The sequence below is a fragment of the Penicillium antarcticum genome, assembly GCF_028974205.1.
Source record: "Penicillium antarcticum strain IBT 31339 chromosome Unknown utg000002l_segment0_segment0, whole genome shotgun sequence".
NCBI classification, from domain to species: domain Eukaryota; kingdom Fungi; phylum Ascomycota; class Eurotiomycetes; order Eurotiales; family Aspergillaceae; genus Penicillium; species Penicillium antarcticum.
Genome location: NW_026695300.1, coordinates 885,828 through 902,368, shown reverse-complemented (window position 1 = coordinate 902,368; position 16,541 = coordinate 885,828). Strand labels below are relative to the sequence as shown.

Below are 16,541 nucleotides of genomic sequence, written 5' to 3'. Positions count from 1 at the left end.
CTAATCGCTATTCCAGGGTATCCTTGCGAGCTGCGACGGAGTTGTTCTCTGCTCGGATTGATCAGCTTTGTCACTTTATTCAGGATCAGGGGTTAGTGCCCCCGCCTATGAAACCAGATGATGAGGCCGGTATGAATAGGGTGCTGGATACCCTTCAGATTCCGCGTGGGTTTCCTCAGACGTCGGGGGCTGCCGTTCCTGTTCTCCAGAAAACGCCGCCTGCTGAGACAAAGGCTCCTGTAGTCGCCGGTCAATCTCCTTCTCAGAGTCCGGCCGCTGCTAGTCCCGGCGTTCCAAACCAGACGACAGAACTGCTTGCTCCAGGTGTATCGTCAGCGCAGGATACGTCTTCTAGTGGACAGTTCCCTTCGCCTGAGGGCTGGAACCCCTTTGGAATGGTGCGCGGTGCCTCCGACAATCAGAACTTCGTTCATTGGGGGTTTACATTGCCAACGGCGGAGAGCCTGGACAACATCTATGCCAATCTAAATGCAGGCTCCGGTGGTCCTGGTGTCCATGTACCCGGAATGCCTATCAACAACGGACTCAGTCCAGATAGTCTACAGCTGGGAATAGACATGGTCCCGCAAGCTAATACTCAACTGGGCCAGTTACCACCCGATGCGGAGCATGATTCGGACAGCGGAGAAGAAGACGAGGCAGAGAACGACGTCATCGAGCAATTATCCCATCGTATCGGAACTCTGAAGATTGCCGGAGATGGTCACCTCCGATTCTACGGTGCAACTTCTAATCTTAACCTGGTGGATGTGTCTGCGACTCAGCAGCGCCAGCGACCAGATGCGCGTACTGTCCGTCATGATGGTCAGGATATTTTGAATCATCTTAGGGTTGGACAGCCTGTTGACCAGGCTCTTGAGGATCATCTTGTGGAGCTTTACTTCACCTGGCAGAACCCTAGCACCTATGTTGTTGATAAAGAGATGTTTATGACTGCACGATCTAAATGGCGAAATGAGTTTGATGATACTCCTTTTTACTCGGAGGTTTTGACTAATGCGATGTGAGTTTGCCTCGGTTTGATATTGGGGACATTATTGACTGTTTACAGGTGTGCAATTGGGAGTGCTTTCGAAGCACGGTACCACCCCACTTTCATCACGTTCCCCAAATCTTTGTCTGAGTTCTTTGCAGACCGAGCTAAGGCTCTGCTGGAAATTGAGCTTGATTCTCCTTGTGTCGCGACTGTCCAGGCTTTGGTTATCATGAGCTGTCACGAGGGAGCTTCGAACCGTGATGCGCGCGGTTGGCTGTATAGCGGTAAGTACTTTCTTTCGAAGAAAAATGGGGGCAGTAATACTCATCAACTCATAGGAATGTCAATGCGTCTCGCTTTCGACCTTGGTCTCCATTTGGATATGTCAGCATACGTCAGTAGGGGCGATATCACTCAAGCCGAGGCTGATGTACGCCGTGCGGCCTTCTGGGGAAGCTATGTTGCTGACCAGTAAGTATTTCACCTATCTCCTTGGGGAAAATATCCTAAAGACAGTAGTTTCTGGGGCTTTTACTTGGGACGCCCATTCCGCATGAACGCTGGCGACATCAGTGTGCCGAAACCTGCTTCTTCTCTCGGGCCAGAAAAGGAAGATACATGGCATCCATACGGGCACCAAGCTGCACAAGGAATGCTTCAAAATGGGATAAAGAATCCTACGGAATTGATTTGCAGGCAGTTTGTTGTGTTGTGGGAGATGATTTCTCCAGTTGGTCATATCTTGTACGGGCTTCTTCCTTTTTGTCGAAGAACCCGCTAACGCAAATCTAGGTATGGATGTTCTGATATCTCTCGGCATGACTTGCAAAGATTATGCTACCAAGTAACCGAAGATCTGTTCGCTTGGAAAGAGAATCTACCATCCAGTCTAGAGATTGACCTGGACGATGATATCTCACCCAAACTACCTCATCTAATGATGCTTCAGTATGTTCAAATGCTAAAACAAGCGGGTACATACTGATAAATTACCAGCATGCAGTACCACCAAATCATCATCTTCTTCCACCGGCCCTGGCTCTCTAAGAGCTATATCCAACCCCAAGCTCCGCGACAAGGCCCAGGCTACCACCACGCACGCCGGATGTGCGTTGAATCTGCCACAGCCGTCGCACGCCTCCTCCACCTCTACGAAAAGCACTACACCTTCCGCCGCATGAACAACCAAGTCGTAGCGATAATCTTCAGCGCAGCCCTAATGCTCCTCTTCGTAACAGTCTCCAGTTCGCCCATGAGCCCCGGCAAGTCCGGCAACAGCCCAACTTACCCCCGCAGCGCCGAGATGGTTGCCTATCTCAACCTCTGCTTCCGCGCTCTCGATGAGCTAGGCCAATCCTTCGAAAATGCCAAGCGAACGCGCGACTACCTTGTTACTCTTCAACGTCGTTGGCAAGCACACATGCGTCGCTCAGGTTCAGCCACGAAGCGCCAGATCAGCAGTGCGAATCTGCAATCAATGTCTTTACACCCTCCAACTAAACAATATGGTCGCGCTGCCAATACCCAGGGGGTAGAATCACGCAAGAAATCTCGTTTGTCTGTTTCTGAGCCTCAACCTCATATGCAATCGGCCTCGGCTATGCCACCTAGTCACCAACATCATCTCCCTCAACAATCTTTTCCGCATCAACAACAACCCTATCAAACGCCCTTCTCCACCTCTCAGCTCGGTGACCTAGACTGGATCCGAGACTCTGACTTACGCCTTCTATCCGAAACGCATGGCGCGAATGGAAATACCCATGCGCCTCCTAATGGCATGGCTCACATGTCTTCGCGGCCGTTCCCTGATGATCCTAATATGCTGGCTGATCTTGGGGATATTGATGGGTGGTGGCAGCCGCAAAATGATACACCCGGTATGGGAGGACCGTCTTTATAATTGATTGAATTGGTGTCGGTGTTTTAGATAGAAAAGAATAGATTGGGGGTTGGCGTATGGGAATTCGTTGAACTGTTGTTTTACAAGTTGATATATTTTGGTCTCCAATGAATCGGACAAGATATAATCTCACAATTGGACTATAGTTCTTCATTGGTAGCCCACAGCCAGAATGACTGAACATACTATTCTACATTTTCCATTAAAAACTAATCAACCTCATCCATAGTCCCGTCAAACACATCCCTAAACCACTCCCCAACCTCCCGCGACTGATCAACCCCACTCAAAGCCCGAGACAAAACAACCCTCCGCTCCCCAAACCCCTTCTCCCTGCCCCAAAAACAAGCCCTCCGCATAACAGAAACCATCTCTTCAGCCTGCCTAGCACGAACCGTATTCCCAAAACTTCCCTCCTTCCCCTTCCCACCACGTCGAACTACTGAACTCTCCGACACACCCTCAGACACACCACCCTCGCCTCCAAAATCCACTCCCTCCCCAGTAAAAACCCTAACAAAAGGCAGAGTAACCTCCAACCTCCCAATCCCGTCATGGGGCCCAGACCACCTCTTCCCCTCAACCCCATAATCAAGCCCATAAGGCGGCCACCGCGAAAGAGCCTTCCGTCGCCGCGTAACCGTCCCAACCAAATCATTAACCTCATCCCCATCCCCATCAGGATAAACGTCCCGATCCCAAAGTGACCCCTCGGCAGCATCATATGCCTCAGCAGCTGTCATAGTCCGCGTATTCTGCAGCACGGGGACCGGATACTCCGGTCCGGTCAGATACCGCGGGAATGTACGTGGTACGTCGCGGCCTGCGGAGCGGAGGAAGAGGATTGGTGAGGCGAAGGAGTCGAAGGCTTTTTCTGGGGTTGTAAAGAATTTCGAGCGGGCTTCGAGGAGGGGGACGAGATCTGTAGGTGCGGTTTTCTTTCTGGAGTGTCGTTTTGGTTTTTGGGATACTAGTTTACCGTTGCTTCCTGGGTCCAGGTCTGTGTCTGTGTTGGTGTTTTCTGTTGTGCAGTATTCGTCCAGACTTGGCCAGTCGCAGATTGGGTTTGTTGCTGCTACTGCGTTAATTGATTGGGCTTCTGTTAAGGATAACATTAGGGCTAGGGATCCGCCGATGTGCGTGCCGCATATTCCTAATTTTGAGGGGTTCAGGTTGGTTTTGATCCAGTCGAAGCCGGTTAGGGTGTCATGCACTGGAGTTGGGTATTTGTATGTTTCTGGTTGGGGGCTTGTTGGGCCCAGGGCTTGGTCTGGGCTTTCATTTTGCCCTTGTGGACTTCGAGTTGATGAATCAAGAGACTTCTGCTGCTTTGCTGCTCCGAGGCGGTATTTGACTGTTACTACCACCGCTGATGCGGTGCTTGCAAGCACATGCTGTGGTGAGGGTGCATGACTTGGGGCTTGGATGTCCCTGTTTTTCAAATGATCAACATCGGATGCTGAGCTTTCATCTATTTGAAGCGCTTCCATATGGTCATCATGAAATAAAGGCCCTGGCGGAAGATAGAGGATCACATTTGGACATCCTGCTGATGCCTCATTAAAGCATAATGTGTTTGGTCGCGTAATTCTATAAACAAGGTTAGCATTGATCACTATATTTGGTCATACGCGGAGATTTCATACTTCAAATCAATTGATCCATTGTTTCCGATGGGAAGCGAGACTGTCTCCTCGATGCAATTTGATAGCACCGTGGAATACCGCGCGCTTCGGAAACAAGCGATGGAAACGCGACCAGCTCTTCTTGTACGTAGGAAGACGGTGGATCCACGTGACGAATAGAGTATGGCTCGCATATTATCATTGGAACTTGTAGTTGGCGATTTCGTGAGCTCTGGATGAGGTATGGCGGAGAGTTCGCTCTGAATGTTGACTTTGGGCGATCGTCGCCTGAGGAGTCAGGCCTCAACTCTTTTTTTCCCGGAGGTTCGAATGTTTGAGTGTCACTCATGATGAAGTCTCTGGATTTTCTCTGACGAGAAGGGCCGACTTGAAGTTGGTTATAGAAATATTCAAAATGGAATTCAAGGTTCATGTTTCGAGGTATAGCCATAAACACTCTATCATCTGAAGCCTGAATGCTTGGATGTAAAACTCAGGCCATCGGTACTTCAGAACCACAAACCTTCAAATTTTGATCCCATGAGCAGGATACTGTATTTGATCATCAGAGAACACGAAAAGATATCGTTAGAGTAGAGAGGCCCTGTCCTCGGTACTGTTTAATTCCGCTGGGTGTTCGCTCGTGCACCATAGGACTGTTAGATTGGCGTTGTCGCCCGCGGGTTCTGGCGTCATGTGAGAGTCATACTTGACGGTCGCGAGGCTTGGATCATTGTGGCCCGTTACGACGCGCCGAGGGTTTGGGAGGGGGGTTGGTTCAGTCATCGTTGTAGGTTATGAGTGGGAGTTTATCAATGAATGTTGAGACTATGTTGGAGAGGGGTATCTGATATCATCAATTGAAGTTTATACGTGGCAGTGTTGGATATCTTGAGACGGCATCGGAAATTTGGGGATTTGAAGTGCTATAAATGCTCGGATGTAGACGGATTTTGATGCGAGCCTTGCTTGTGGACAGTAAGCAAAGTGGATGATCGACTTGGACATGTCAGTATTGATATATAGTATTATTCTACACTAGAGCATTGGGATCGAAATTGGGAACTGTGAAGTATACGGAGTATAAAGGTTGGATGAAACCCTGATATTTGATCTGATACTACGAAAATTAGGAAAACCCGGTGGAAGTTGTCGATTTACCTTTTTGCTCTCGTTGCTACCAAAGCCCCATTCTAGATAGACTGTAGTCACATATCATATCAAAGCAAGAACTGATATATCAAAGAATGAAACCACAGCTCGAAATGCTCTACAATCTATTTCCGAGGCCAACAAACACATCAAAAGGGAAGCTGACTACTCCAAGAATCCTTCCAAGAATAGGAATCCCTCTGAAGAGTAGTTGCCGATACAGCAGGATCATCCCGGTCCAAAGGAGCCTCAGTATCATCCTCAGGAACTGGATGCATAACCTGCAAACTGAGCATGGGATCCATAGAGTAAACACGCAGACCAACAACACAAACAGCATTCCACGGGTCAACAGCAGGTTCATCCTGGCCCATCATAGGTGGGTGGCACTTTGCATCGCCCTCTTCTGCAGGTACATCGAGATCGCTATCGAATTCGAACCCTTCCAGCAGCTCCAGATCACTGGGATCGAGCATATCTGCCGAAACGCGACTATCCAGACTTGGACGTGGCGATTCGGTTCTCCTCATGCCATTCCTGCCGGCATGTCTCTCGTGCAGGCCTTTGCTGCCGTTCACATGGATTGTTGGCACGGAGCCGTTCGTATATGGGACGCGTCGGTCGCTGCTATCACTTGCGACACTTGCGATATCGGTAGGAGATTGATTCACAAGACCATCGGCGAGGATCTGCGTTGGGGTTGGGCTGCGCTCGGGGCTGCGGTCAAACGAGCTGCCGTTGGGAGTGCGAGTGGCACGCATGGCAGCTATGCTCTCTTGACGATCGTGTCGAGCAGCCATTTTCTGATTGCGGATCCAGTTCTTTTGCATCTTTTTCTTGATTTCTTCGTGTAGCTTCTTGGTCTTAGCTATGTTGAATTGTTCTTGATCGCGCTTTTCTTGTTCTGTTTGGCCGATCAGTCCCTTGGCGTGGGCGAGATCGTATGAAAGGCCCACTTGGACGAGCTTTTCACGTCTGGTTGAGGCGACGCGGCGGACTATTTCTTCTGTTGGCTCATCATCGTGTCGGAATGCTGTTAGTTTCATCAGGACGTGATAGCGGCCTGGGTCGAGGCTGATTTCGGCGTTGACGGAGCGGCCCATGAAATGGCTGCTGTGGCTGCGCACCAGGTAGTCCTCTTCGTCTTCCTTTTGCAGGCGGAACTTGAGCACGAAGCTGTATTCGCCAGCCAGACCCTTGAAGTAACGCGTATCCAACTAGGATTGTTAGCAAACAAAATATTGCCACCATCTGACGGGAAACACACTTGTGAGAGGACAATAACAACGGGACCACTCTTGGTTACGTCCATCATAAACTTGGTACTGTGATAATCCGCAGACCAGGGTACATTCAATGTTGTCCATTGCTGTGTGATAATCCACTCAGGTCCAAAAAGACGAGTCCGGTCAAAGTGCTGGTACTTCTTGAGGAGATCCCGGTAAGAGATCCAAAAAAACTGCTCTGTGTCAGTGTATAGAATGAAAAAGGAGACATGGCAACACTGACACCGTCATTTCCAAACTTGTGCCCAAGACGCTCCATCCACTCAGGTGTCCATTCCTTGGATCCATCACCCCAAGCACCATGCCATTCCTTGCGGCCCCAGGGGTTCCTAGCCGGCGTGAGTTTTTCTCTTGGTGTTCATTATCAATTGACATACCTGAGTCTAAGCAGCCGATGCCCATCAATCTCCCGAGCTTCCATGATAGAATAAGAGTGATTCTCCGAAATGCCCTTGCGATCCCTGGGAGGACCGCGATACTTAGGGTCCAACCAGTTGGAGAACATACCAGTTCCACAACCAAAGAGGAACTCATCGTTAACCTTCATCAGCTCCTCGGTCCAGAAGCGGTCCTTGTTGAGGATGTTACTGGACAAAACCTCGGATGTAACGCCTCCAGTAAGATCTTCGATGGCTTCACCAACAAAGCCACCCTCGATCGCAGAATAATCACCATGAGCTTTAGCAAAAGCCTTTTCAAGAAGTGGCAACCAAGTCTCGTTTTCATCCACGCACTGCGCAAAGTACAGAGCCCGCGAGCCAGTCTGCCAGACTCGTCGGTACTCCTCTTCGGTATCGACGCGGTTAATGTCATCCCAGATGGGTCGTTCATCCACGGACTCATCGTAGTCTGCAGCACGCAGATATAGCTTGTCATCCACGATGCACTGCTGCCACTCGCCATCTAGTTATCATGTTAGCATAACCAACAACTGCAGAGTTGAATCGATGCGCCCTACCTCGGTAGAAAACAAACCCATAAATACCAACAATCTCATTGCGAGCAACACAAATCTTCTCGATAAGCTCCTCCTTGTTACCCATAGTACAAAGAGCAGCCATCAGCCAACAATCGCCATCACATCCCTGACGAACATCCGAAGCAGTAGGCCCATTCACATAGAACTGGGGCTTCTCAAAGATTTCCTACACCAAAGATCAGCATCCAAGTCCCAGAAACCAAGAAAATCAAACTTACAGTAACCCTCTTCACACCCCGAGGCCTCATCTCCTCATTAGGCTTATCCAACCCATCAAGATAATGCCTCCGCCCAGACTTCAAGTCAAGCTCAATATCAAAATGCGGATCCGTATACTTCTGGTTAACCCGCTCGCATTCTTTGACAATCCGATCAACGGATTTCAAGCACTCCCGCCGAGCCTGCTCGTATGATTTGACAGCTTCATGGCCTTTAATAGGCCCGCTGGGAACACGCTTTGCGCGCGTTCGTGCGTACGGGTTGTCGGGGAGGACTGTGTATACTTTCCCCGGGTGTTTTGTGTTGAATTGTTCCCAGAATTGTTTTACGGATTCTTGGGGTGGTTGGTAGCGTGCGCGTGGAGGTGGACGGCTGTTTGAGCGCGATGATGCTGGGGGTGGAGGGGCGCCGTAGCCCATTTGGATTATTTCGTCGTCAAATTCCATTTTATCAGTGAAATAGTAGTATTTGGAGGTTGGATGCTATGTTTTTCGGTTTGGATAATTGGGATCTCGAGGTCTTTTGGCGAGCCCCGTCCCTTCTGTTCTTGACCCTAGGAAGCACGACGGTAGATATGACCTGGGCAGTTATTCCTTATATTGCCGTAGTCGCAGTCGCAGTCACTTTGAAGATCAGAGGTGCTGAAAATAGAAAGAGAGGTCAAGGGCATGTTGCTCTTAATAGCACAAGAATGTCCCCCTCCTGCACGGCCACCCCGAGCCGCCATGGGCTCAGCTGTGAATCTCACATGGTGATTCGCTGGCTTGGACCTCCATAGACATTGGGGGCGTTCATAAGGCTGCAGGTGCGTCTGATAAGCGAATGAGTCTGACGGAAGCATTTCTGGCCCCCAACTCTGCTTCAGCTCGGCTCCTCATCCCCATAGGACCATAAGCACTGTCTCTGCAGCTAAAAGGGTCGTTTCATGATTCCAGATGCTTATTGGACGCTAGAGTGAATAGTCAGGTCCCGGTGCAACTGAGTTACCAAGTTATCTGTCGCATTCCAAGATTCTGCGGGGCGCAGCGCTGACACGAGGCCGCACTCTTGGGCCCTTGCATCGATATTACGGGAAAAGAGGCTGAAAGACTCAGAGGCTGATATTCAGATGATACCGTCACATCGGTTTAATAATCCAGAGCCTGCTTACAGGGCGAGAAGGGGTATGTACGCCTGTATTCACTAAAGCACTTTCGTAACATCCAGTAAGCCCGCCCTCCATGTCACTCCCCATTGAACGCCGTACATGAAAGAAATTAACCCCGGGGGTCCTGTCATTACACAGAAGACGGGTGATTGTGGTCATACTAGTGGAAACCGTTGGACTGGCCACGGCCGGAATAGTATGAGCTGCCGTTACGGAAGTATGGGTGCTGGCAGGCCTGCTTAGCGGAGAGTCGGTGAGCCGGGTCGAATTCAAGCAGGGACTCTAGAAGCTGACAGCCAGCTTCCTCCAGTCCAGGTACGATCTCGACATCGGGGCGCTTCCACTTGGGGAAAGTGGCTTTGTAATCGGGGAACGAAGTGACGCCGGGCCAGATATCTTCACCGGGGGTACCGAGGATACTATGCTTCTTAGTATTGCAACCGGGCCGATTTGATATTCACTTACCGGAAAATCTTGAAAATTTCATCAATTTCGGAGTCACCGGGGAAGAGAGGCTTGCGAGTGCACATCTCCGCAAAAATAGCACCCACAGACCACATGTCAACACCGGTAGAGTATTGGCGTCCACCGAGCAGAATCTCGGGGGCACGGTACCACAATGTGACAACCTAAAGCATAGATTAGCAATAGAAAGTGAAAAATGCCAAAGATATCCTTACCTCGTGGGTATAAGTGCGGAGAGGAACACCGAATGCTCGTGCCAGACCGAAATCGGCCAGCTTGAGGTTACCCTCACGGTCAATCAACAAGTTCTGGGGCTTCAGGTCACGGTGAAGAATGCGATGGCTGTGACAATAACGAATACCCTCAACGAGCTGGGCCATGAACTTCTTGACTATTGCCTCACCCAGACCAAGGCTGGTGCCGGGCTTGAATCCGTCCGGCAAGGGCTTGCCGCGGCCACCGTCGCTGACAGGAAGAGCCTCCATGTATTTCTTAAGATCGAGATCCAGGAACTCGAAGACGAGGTAAAGCTTGTGGCCGTCGGCGTGGACAATGTTGAACAACTGGACAATGTTGGGGTCCTGCATTTCCTTCAGGAGCGAAATTTCGCGAATGGCGGTACTGGGCACACCCTCATCTTCGGCTTCAAGACGAATCTTCTTCAGAGCAACGATACGGTTGGGGTGGTTCAATTCACGGGCCTTGTAGACGACACCGTAGGTTCCTGCCGAGATCAACGCGTAAGTTGGGTTGTGGGTGGCACTAGCCGTGTTCAGAGTATGTACCTTCACCAATCTTCTCAATCTTCTGATAGTTATCCATGCTGGCCGTCATTCGATCCTTATCTGCTGCCAAGGAGCTTAGAGAATTTCTTAAAGAGGGTTGAAATGAAAAGTGGTGCGGATTGGAGAGAAGTTGCCAGGGAGAATTTGTGGAAGCAAGGAGGAGCTGAGGCTTGCCACTACTCACTCTGTGGATCTTTTGTAGGAGCTCGGGTACCGCAAGCTCCAGATTCCCTCAGGAAATCAGCAAATATGAATGTTGTGAAGAGATTGACGAAACTCTTGTATGGTGGGGAGAGAAAGACAAACAAACAACCCCCGCGCCTGCTAGGCGGTGAGCGCGTACCTTGACTCGCCCTTCCCTCCACGGTTAACTTTACATCCCGATTATGGCTCAAATCAAGGGCCTGAGTGCTCAGGATCTTCCTCCTGGGCCCATTAGGGACTGCTACAACAAATACTCTGCCATTGATAAGGTGGACAACGATCTCGGCGTTATCGATCTACAGCAGCTTGACCCCGACCAATTGCCACGCGGAGTGATAATCGCGCAGCACCTATCCAGCCAAGAACTACGATTGGCCTTTGATGATTTCATTCAGGGATGCCATGCACTGGCGGAAGAGGATGCTCCCATGACGGAGAACATCCCAGTCTACAGCCATAATTCGATCTCCGGTTAGCATTGAATTGCCTCACGTCACTAACTCCCATAGGAACAGGAGCAAGAACTATGCCTGACCTCTTCCCAGGTCTACTGATGATCCCTGCTCTATTTCCAACCACGGTCCAGGCTGAACTTCTTTCCCGCATGTTCCATCGAGACTTGTCCAGTCCCGAGTATCAGACCAACATACATCTTCACTACGATGTGACCTACCCCGAAAATGAAGAAACCCATGCTCCCAAGTCGTTCTTTGGAGATGACTCCACTCGTATATTTGAATCGAAGGACCCTCAGCTGCACGAGCCACTGGATGTCCAGAGCTTCTTGGAGAAGAGACTACGGTGGATTGCCCTTGGAATACAACACGAGGGGACCGCCAATATGGTCTCCGGGGAGATTCCGTCGATTCCAGGGGATATAGCGAAACTAATGAGCGCAATCTTCCCGGATAGATCAGCCCACGCAGCCATCGTGGATATCCATTCGACCAGAGATACCCAACCCATCCACCTCCACCGAGATGTGGGCAAGGACAGCGATACAGGACTGATGAGTGTGAGCTTTGGCTGCGATGGGCTGTTCCTGGTCAGTCATGATGATGGGAATGGCTGCGAGGTACTTCGGCTTCGATCGGGAGACACGGTGTACATGAATGGTGTGTCGCGCTTCGCCTGGCATGGAGTACCGAAGATCCTGCCTTCGAGCTGCCCTGCATGGCTGGCCAACTGGCCGTCGCTTGGAGAGAATTTCCCGGGAATGCCCCCGGGTCCTTATCAAATGTGGGAAGGCTGGATGTCCAGCAAGCGGATCACCCTAAATGTTCAGCAGAGGCCAACTTCCCATATTCCCAAGGACAGTGCAAAGAATGTCTAAGCTGGGGCATGCAGATCTGTTCACACAATATCCAGATGGACCCTTGCTATGCCATACATTATCTATGAAGTTAACCGAACGGAGTCATCCGCTTTCCAGCTCGGGTACCTGTCGGGGGAACGGCACGTTCGGAGCCCCCCTGCTTCAAATCTTGGAGACAACTCCTGTCAAGCACCTAGACGAATCATTTAGACCAGATAGAGTAAAACAAATGCATGAATCCCCAATTCGCCCGAAGTAGAGTGATAAGCCAACGTCTCCAACTGACTCCAATAGCCCCGCACAGATAAGCCAACCCCCCATATATAAACTGTTGTTTGCACATACATACCCCGAACATCATCTATCATCTACAGCTTCAACATCCTGCCCGCAATGACAGAACCAGCGTGGCGAACTCGAGGCGAGGCCAAACGGCAGTCCATTCTCAATGCAATCCCTGAGAAATGGCGACTGCAGGACCCAGTCCCTCCAGCTACCGAGCTCCGTGATGTCACAGGTTATATTCGGCAATACCTGACAGGCCGTGAGATCGAGATTACAGAGAAAGACGCAGTTGACATTGCAGCCCAAACCACCACGGGAAATTGGACCGCTGTCGAAGTCACAGAAGCCTTCTGCCACCGAGCTGCCCTTGCTCACCAGCTCGTACGTTCCGCCAAATCCGACCTCTTTGCACATGGAACCTCAACAACATCATGAAGCTAACTCCGTCAATCAAATAGGTAAGCTGCCTCCACGAAATTCTCTTTGAAGCAGCCATCGAAGAAGCAAAAGCCCAAGACGCCTACTTTACAGAACACAAAGCACCCAAAGGCCCCCTGCACGGCCTCCCAATCAGTCTAAAAGATCAATTCCACATCAAAGGCGTGGAAACAACAATGGGCTACGTGGGCTGGATAAACACCTTCGAAGGCCTCTCCAACGATCCCCGCCGCTGCACAGAAGAAAGCGAACTCGTCCGCGAACTCCGCAACCTGGGCGCAATCCTCTACTGCAAGACCAGCGTGCCAGCTACCCTCATGTGCGGCGAAACCGTCAACAATATCATTGGCTATACCTGGAATCCCAAGAACAGGCTTCTTTCTTCTGGTGGTAGTTCTGGTGGTGAAGGGGCGCTTATTGCGTTGCGTGGTTCACCTGCTGGTTTTGGGACTGATATTGGGGGTAGTGTGCGTATTCCTGCTGGGTTTAATGGGCTTTATGGGTTGCGTCCTTCTTCTGGGAGGATTCCGTATCAAGGTGCCGCGAATTCGATGGATGGGCAGGGGACTATTCTTTCTGTTATCGGGCCGTTGGCTACCACTGCGAGGTCGCTGACTATGCTTGTTAAGGCTGTTCTTTCGCAGAGTCCTTGGTTGCATGATCCGCTTGCGTTGGAGGTGCCGTGGCGTGATGATGTTGTTCTGCTGACCAAGTCTTTGATTGATCAGTCTGCTGCTGGGGGTGGTTCATCGCTTGCTTTTGGTGTTATGAAGTGGGATGGTGTTGGTCCTGTTCATCCGCCTATTGCGCGTGGTATTGAGATTGTGGTGAAGACTTTGCAGAGGCTTGGTCATAGTGTTGTTGAGTGGAAGCCTCCTTCTCATGCTACTGCTATGGAGCTGTGTGTACGTATCTCAATCTCTACCTTCGTTTTATGTATGGGCTGATTGCTAACTCGTAGCAGGGCAAAACATTCGATATGGACGGCGGTACAGACTTCAGACACCATTTCAGTCTTTCCGGCGAAGAGCAAGCTCCGCAGGTTATTGTTGCCAAAGATGGCAAGGTGATGAATGTTTCCGAGCTTGCTGCTCACAACATTTCCAAGCGCGTCTATCAGAAACAGTACATGGACTACTGGAACAGCACAGCTGAGCTCACAGGCACAGGCCGCCCTGTGGATGGAGTTTTCTGTCCACTGGCACCACATGCGGCCGTTATTCCGACTCAATACGAGCATGTTGGATATACTGGCTTCGTGAATGTGCTGGACTATACTAGTCTGGCGATTCCGGTTACCTTTGCTGATAAGACGATTGACGTGCGTCCAGCTGATGGCTCCGCGGATGAGTCAGGTTATATCAAGTGGGACTGTGAGTTGTCTCTTTATGCTGCTGGATGACTTCTTGCTAATTGTTGTCTAGATGATGCCGAGACCTATGATGGGGCTCCAGTCGGAGTGCAGTTTGTTGGCAGAAGATTGCAGGAGGAGAAGATGCTGACTTTGGCTGAGTATCTGGGTGAGGAGATTGCTCGAGAGGCGAAATGAAATGTCTGGAATAGCATCGCTGCAATAGGACCGAATATCAAATTACTAGCGCATCAATAACTCCATTTGACAAAATATGCGTGAGTTACCCAATTCTCGTATTTCTGTAAGTACTTTACACTGGGAATCATAAGAATAGCGCCGACGATAGGGAAAGCCAGCTGCCTAAGAAAATACATCCAACCGAGACACATTACTAAATATTCTTTCCGAGCCTTATATATAAACAAGATATCAAGAGTGCACTCAGCTCATAGATGTAGGAGGCCTTTGTCCCGATGGCGCAGCAATATTGGAAAGATGAGGTGTGGAAGGTCCCCAGGGTTTACCGATTGCAGATCCCGGCGCAGGAGAAGGGCCAGGTTCGATCGACGACCCCGGTGGGCCTTCCGAGCCGTTCATAAGTCGCGGGCGTTTGGCCTGTGGCAGCCCGCTGGGTGGGCTACGAGGATCTGCATAAGAGTGCGGGGAAGCATAGTTGGTGGACGAGGCAGGTGTAGAAGCAGCGCCAACGTCTGGGCTCATAGCGGCAGCGGATTGCAAGGGACGCAAGCGGTTTGGGTGAGAGGATGTATCCTCACCATGGCGCGGTGGGCGAAAGTCGGGACTTTGCCCAGGCTGTGGCTGGCCTTGGTCTGCGTCCATCAGCGGGCTGGGGTTACCATGGCCAACGCCGATCCGGCCCATGCCTTTATCGTGCATGACGACGCGTTTCCATTTTGCGAGTACGCTGTCATAGTCCCATCTTGTCGAGTCCGCACTGATTTGGCTGTCTTGGGAATCTAGTTCCCGCGCTACTTCCCGTGGCAGGGGAAGTGTGTCTGGAGGGAATAGCGCGAACTCCCGAGGCCACTGGCATGATCCAAGGCGCTCGACTTGCGCACGAAGCTGATTTGCTTCCTGTTGTACGCGGGCAAGTTGGTCATCCCCAAATTTCCGCTTTTCTGCCTCCCGGGCGAATGCGCGCATGATTTCGAGCTGCCACGTATCGCGACGGGTCTCGTAGGTAAGGGAGTTCCAATGGTTGAAGGCTAAATCCAAGTGTCGGAGGCTCATCTCCTCGTGCTGCTGCGCGTTGCGGTATATCATGCTCTGATCCGTCCCGCTATGGCGGTGTTTCGCTTGAGAGTCCGCGGAGATTTGTTCGGTCTGCCATTGTGCAACCTTGGAACGGAGCGCCTGGCGCACAATATCGCGGTGCTCGGCACCGGGAGCCTGAAGTGGGAATGAGCCCGAGGATGAAAATGGTTGCGGCGCAAACAAGCTTGGTGGGGGAGTGAGTAACTGCAGGCATAGGGAGGGGAAGGTTTGAGCTTGAATCTCGAAATCGAACGGTGACAGGCGAGGCCGTGTACGAGAGCTAATTTTCTGTCAGCTAAGATTTGGATTTGGATTCAAAATGAGATGTCTCAACGTACGTCGCAGCTTTGATATTATCGAGAACTTCGCGCAGCGCCAGCTCTAGCGCTCGCATTGTATCTGGTTTGCTGGAACCAGCGCCTCTGCTCGCGTAGTCTGGCAGCTGTAACGACCCAGCACCAGATTGCGACGGCGCAATTCGAGGCCCATCTGGCATGCGACTGGGGTTGGGAATATCATTGATCACCCCAGTTGCATGCCAGGTGGGTGTGTTAAACATCATGCGCACCGGAGCATCCCGCGACTTCGACCCCGTGTCGGCTGGTGCGTATGAGTCCGACGGGGTCTTTTTCTGGCCTCTTTCGGGGCTAGTCTCGTGCTTCCCTGAAGATGTACGGGCCTGGCGACGTGTGATACCACTGCGGATTCGGCGGATCTCTTCAACATCGTGGATACCATCGGGTTTCTTCTTGAAGAGGAATTGGTCGAGGTGTCGACCTAGGGACGAGGAAGTGAAGGATTGTTGGCAGTACTGGCATTTGCGGTCTTTGGAAGCGAGATTCGCTTTCGAGTTCGACGGGTCGTCGCCGGCAGTCGAGCCTTCTGGGGTGTCCCTGGAGGCTTCTTCCTTCATGGTCGCGGATGTGCACGCGGAAGAGGCGGCGGGGGCAGGAGGGAAATGAAACGCGATCGAGATAGTTGTTGAGCTTTCCAAGCTACTCAGTCATGGCATAGAATCCCAAAGGCTGATGTCTAATGCTGAGGCTTGTATTGGAGAATCGCAGAGGTGGAAGATTCCGAAGGGAGTGCCAAGCTTTCGGGCGCGAAGCTCG

At 51.0% G+C, this 16,541-nt stretch overlaps 7 protein-coding genes across 7 annotated transcripts; 3 read left to right on the top strand and 4 right to left on the bottom strand.

The window, feature by feature from the left end:
* Positions 1-107: 107 nt before the first annotated feature.
* On the top strand, positions 108-2,900 carry N7508_001323 (transcription factor domain-containing protein; the record flags this gene model as incomplete). The annotated part of the gene is made up of 6 exons (XM_058459389.1): positions 108-1,024; positions 1,073-1,281; positions 1,336-1,468; positions 1,517-1,741; positions 1,790-1,945; positions 1,994-2,900. 6 exons carry the CDS (start codon positions 108-110, stop codon positions 2,898-2,900), a joined length of 2,547 nt encoding a protein of 848 aa, XP_058322921.1.
* A 209-nt stretch (positions 2,901-3,109) lies between these two features.
* N7508_001322 (uncharacterized protein) lies at positions 3,110-4,390 on the bottom strand (the record flags this gene model as incomplete). The annotated part of the gene is made up of 1 exon (XM_058459388.1): positions 3,110-4,390. The coding sequence occupies one exon, from the start codon at positions 4,388-4,390 to the stop codon at positions 3,110-3,112; it is 1,281 nt and encodes a 426-aa protein (XP_058322920.1).
* A 1,436-nt stretch (positions 4,391-5,826) lies between these two features.
* N7508_001321 (uncharacterized protein) lies at positions 5,827-8,607 on the bottom strand (the record flags this gene model as incomplete). Its single annotated transcript, XM_058459387.1, has 6 exons — positions 5,827-6,894; positions 6,945-7,136; positions 7,187-7,292; positions 7,341-7,866; positions 7,922-8,108; positions 8,161-8,607. 6 exons carry the CDS (start codon positions 8,605-8,607, stop codon positions 5,827-5,829), a joined length of 2,526 nt encoding a protein of 841 aa, XP_058322919.1.
* Positions 8,608-9,468: 861 nt separating this feature from the next.
* nimX (cyclin-dependent serine/threonine-protein kinase CDC28) lies at positions 9,469-10,595 on the bottom strand (the record flags this gene model as incomplete). Its single annotated transcript, XM_058459386.1, has 4 exons — positions 9,469-9,727; positions 9,774-9,937; positions 9,989-10,497; positions 10,559-10,595. The coding sequence occupies 4 exons, from the start codon at positions 10,593-10,595 to the stop codon at positions 9,469-9,471; spliced, it is 969 nt and encodes a 322-aa protein (XP_058322918.1).
* A 349-nt stretch (positions 10,596-10,944) lies between these two features.
* Positions 10,945-12,095, top strand: alkB (oxidoreductase, 2OG-Fe(II) oxygenase family; the record flags this gene model as incomplete). The annotated part of the gene is made up of 2 exons (XM_058459385.1): positions 10,945-11,233; positions 11,308-12,095. The coding sequence occupies 2 exons, from the start codon at positions 10,945-10,947 to the stop codon at positions 12,093-12,095; spliced, it is 1,077 nt and encodes a 358-aa protein (XP_058322917.1).
* A 375-nt stretch (positions 12,096-12,470) lies between these two features.
* gmdA (putative general amidase GmdA) lies at positions 12,471-14,349 on the top strand (the record flags this gene model as incomplete). The annotated part of the gene is made up of 4 exons (XM_058459384.1): positions 12,471-12,743; positions 12,821-13,705; positions 13,765-14,173; positions 14,225-14,349. The coding sequence occupies 4 exons, from the start codon at positions 12,471-12,473 to the stop codon at positions 14,347-14,349; spliced, it is 1,692 nt and encodes a 563-aa protein (XP_058322916.1).
* A 246-nt stretch (positions 14,350-14,595) lies between these two features.
* N7508_001317 (uncharacterized protein) lies at positions 14,596-16,342 on the bottom strand (the record flags this gene model as incomplete). Its single annotated transcript, XM_058459383.1, has 2 exons — positions 14,596-15,709; positions 15,768-16,342. 2 exons carry the CDS (start codon positions 16,340-16,342, stop codon positions 14,596-14,598), a joined length of 1,689 nt encoding a protein of 562 aa, XP_058322915.1.
* Positions 16,343-16,541: the final 199 nt, after the last annotated feature.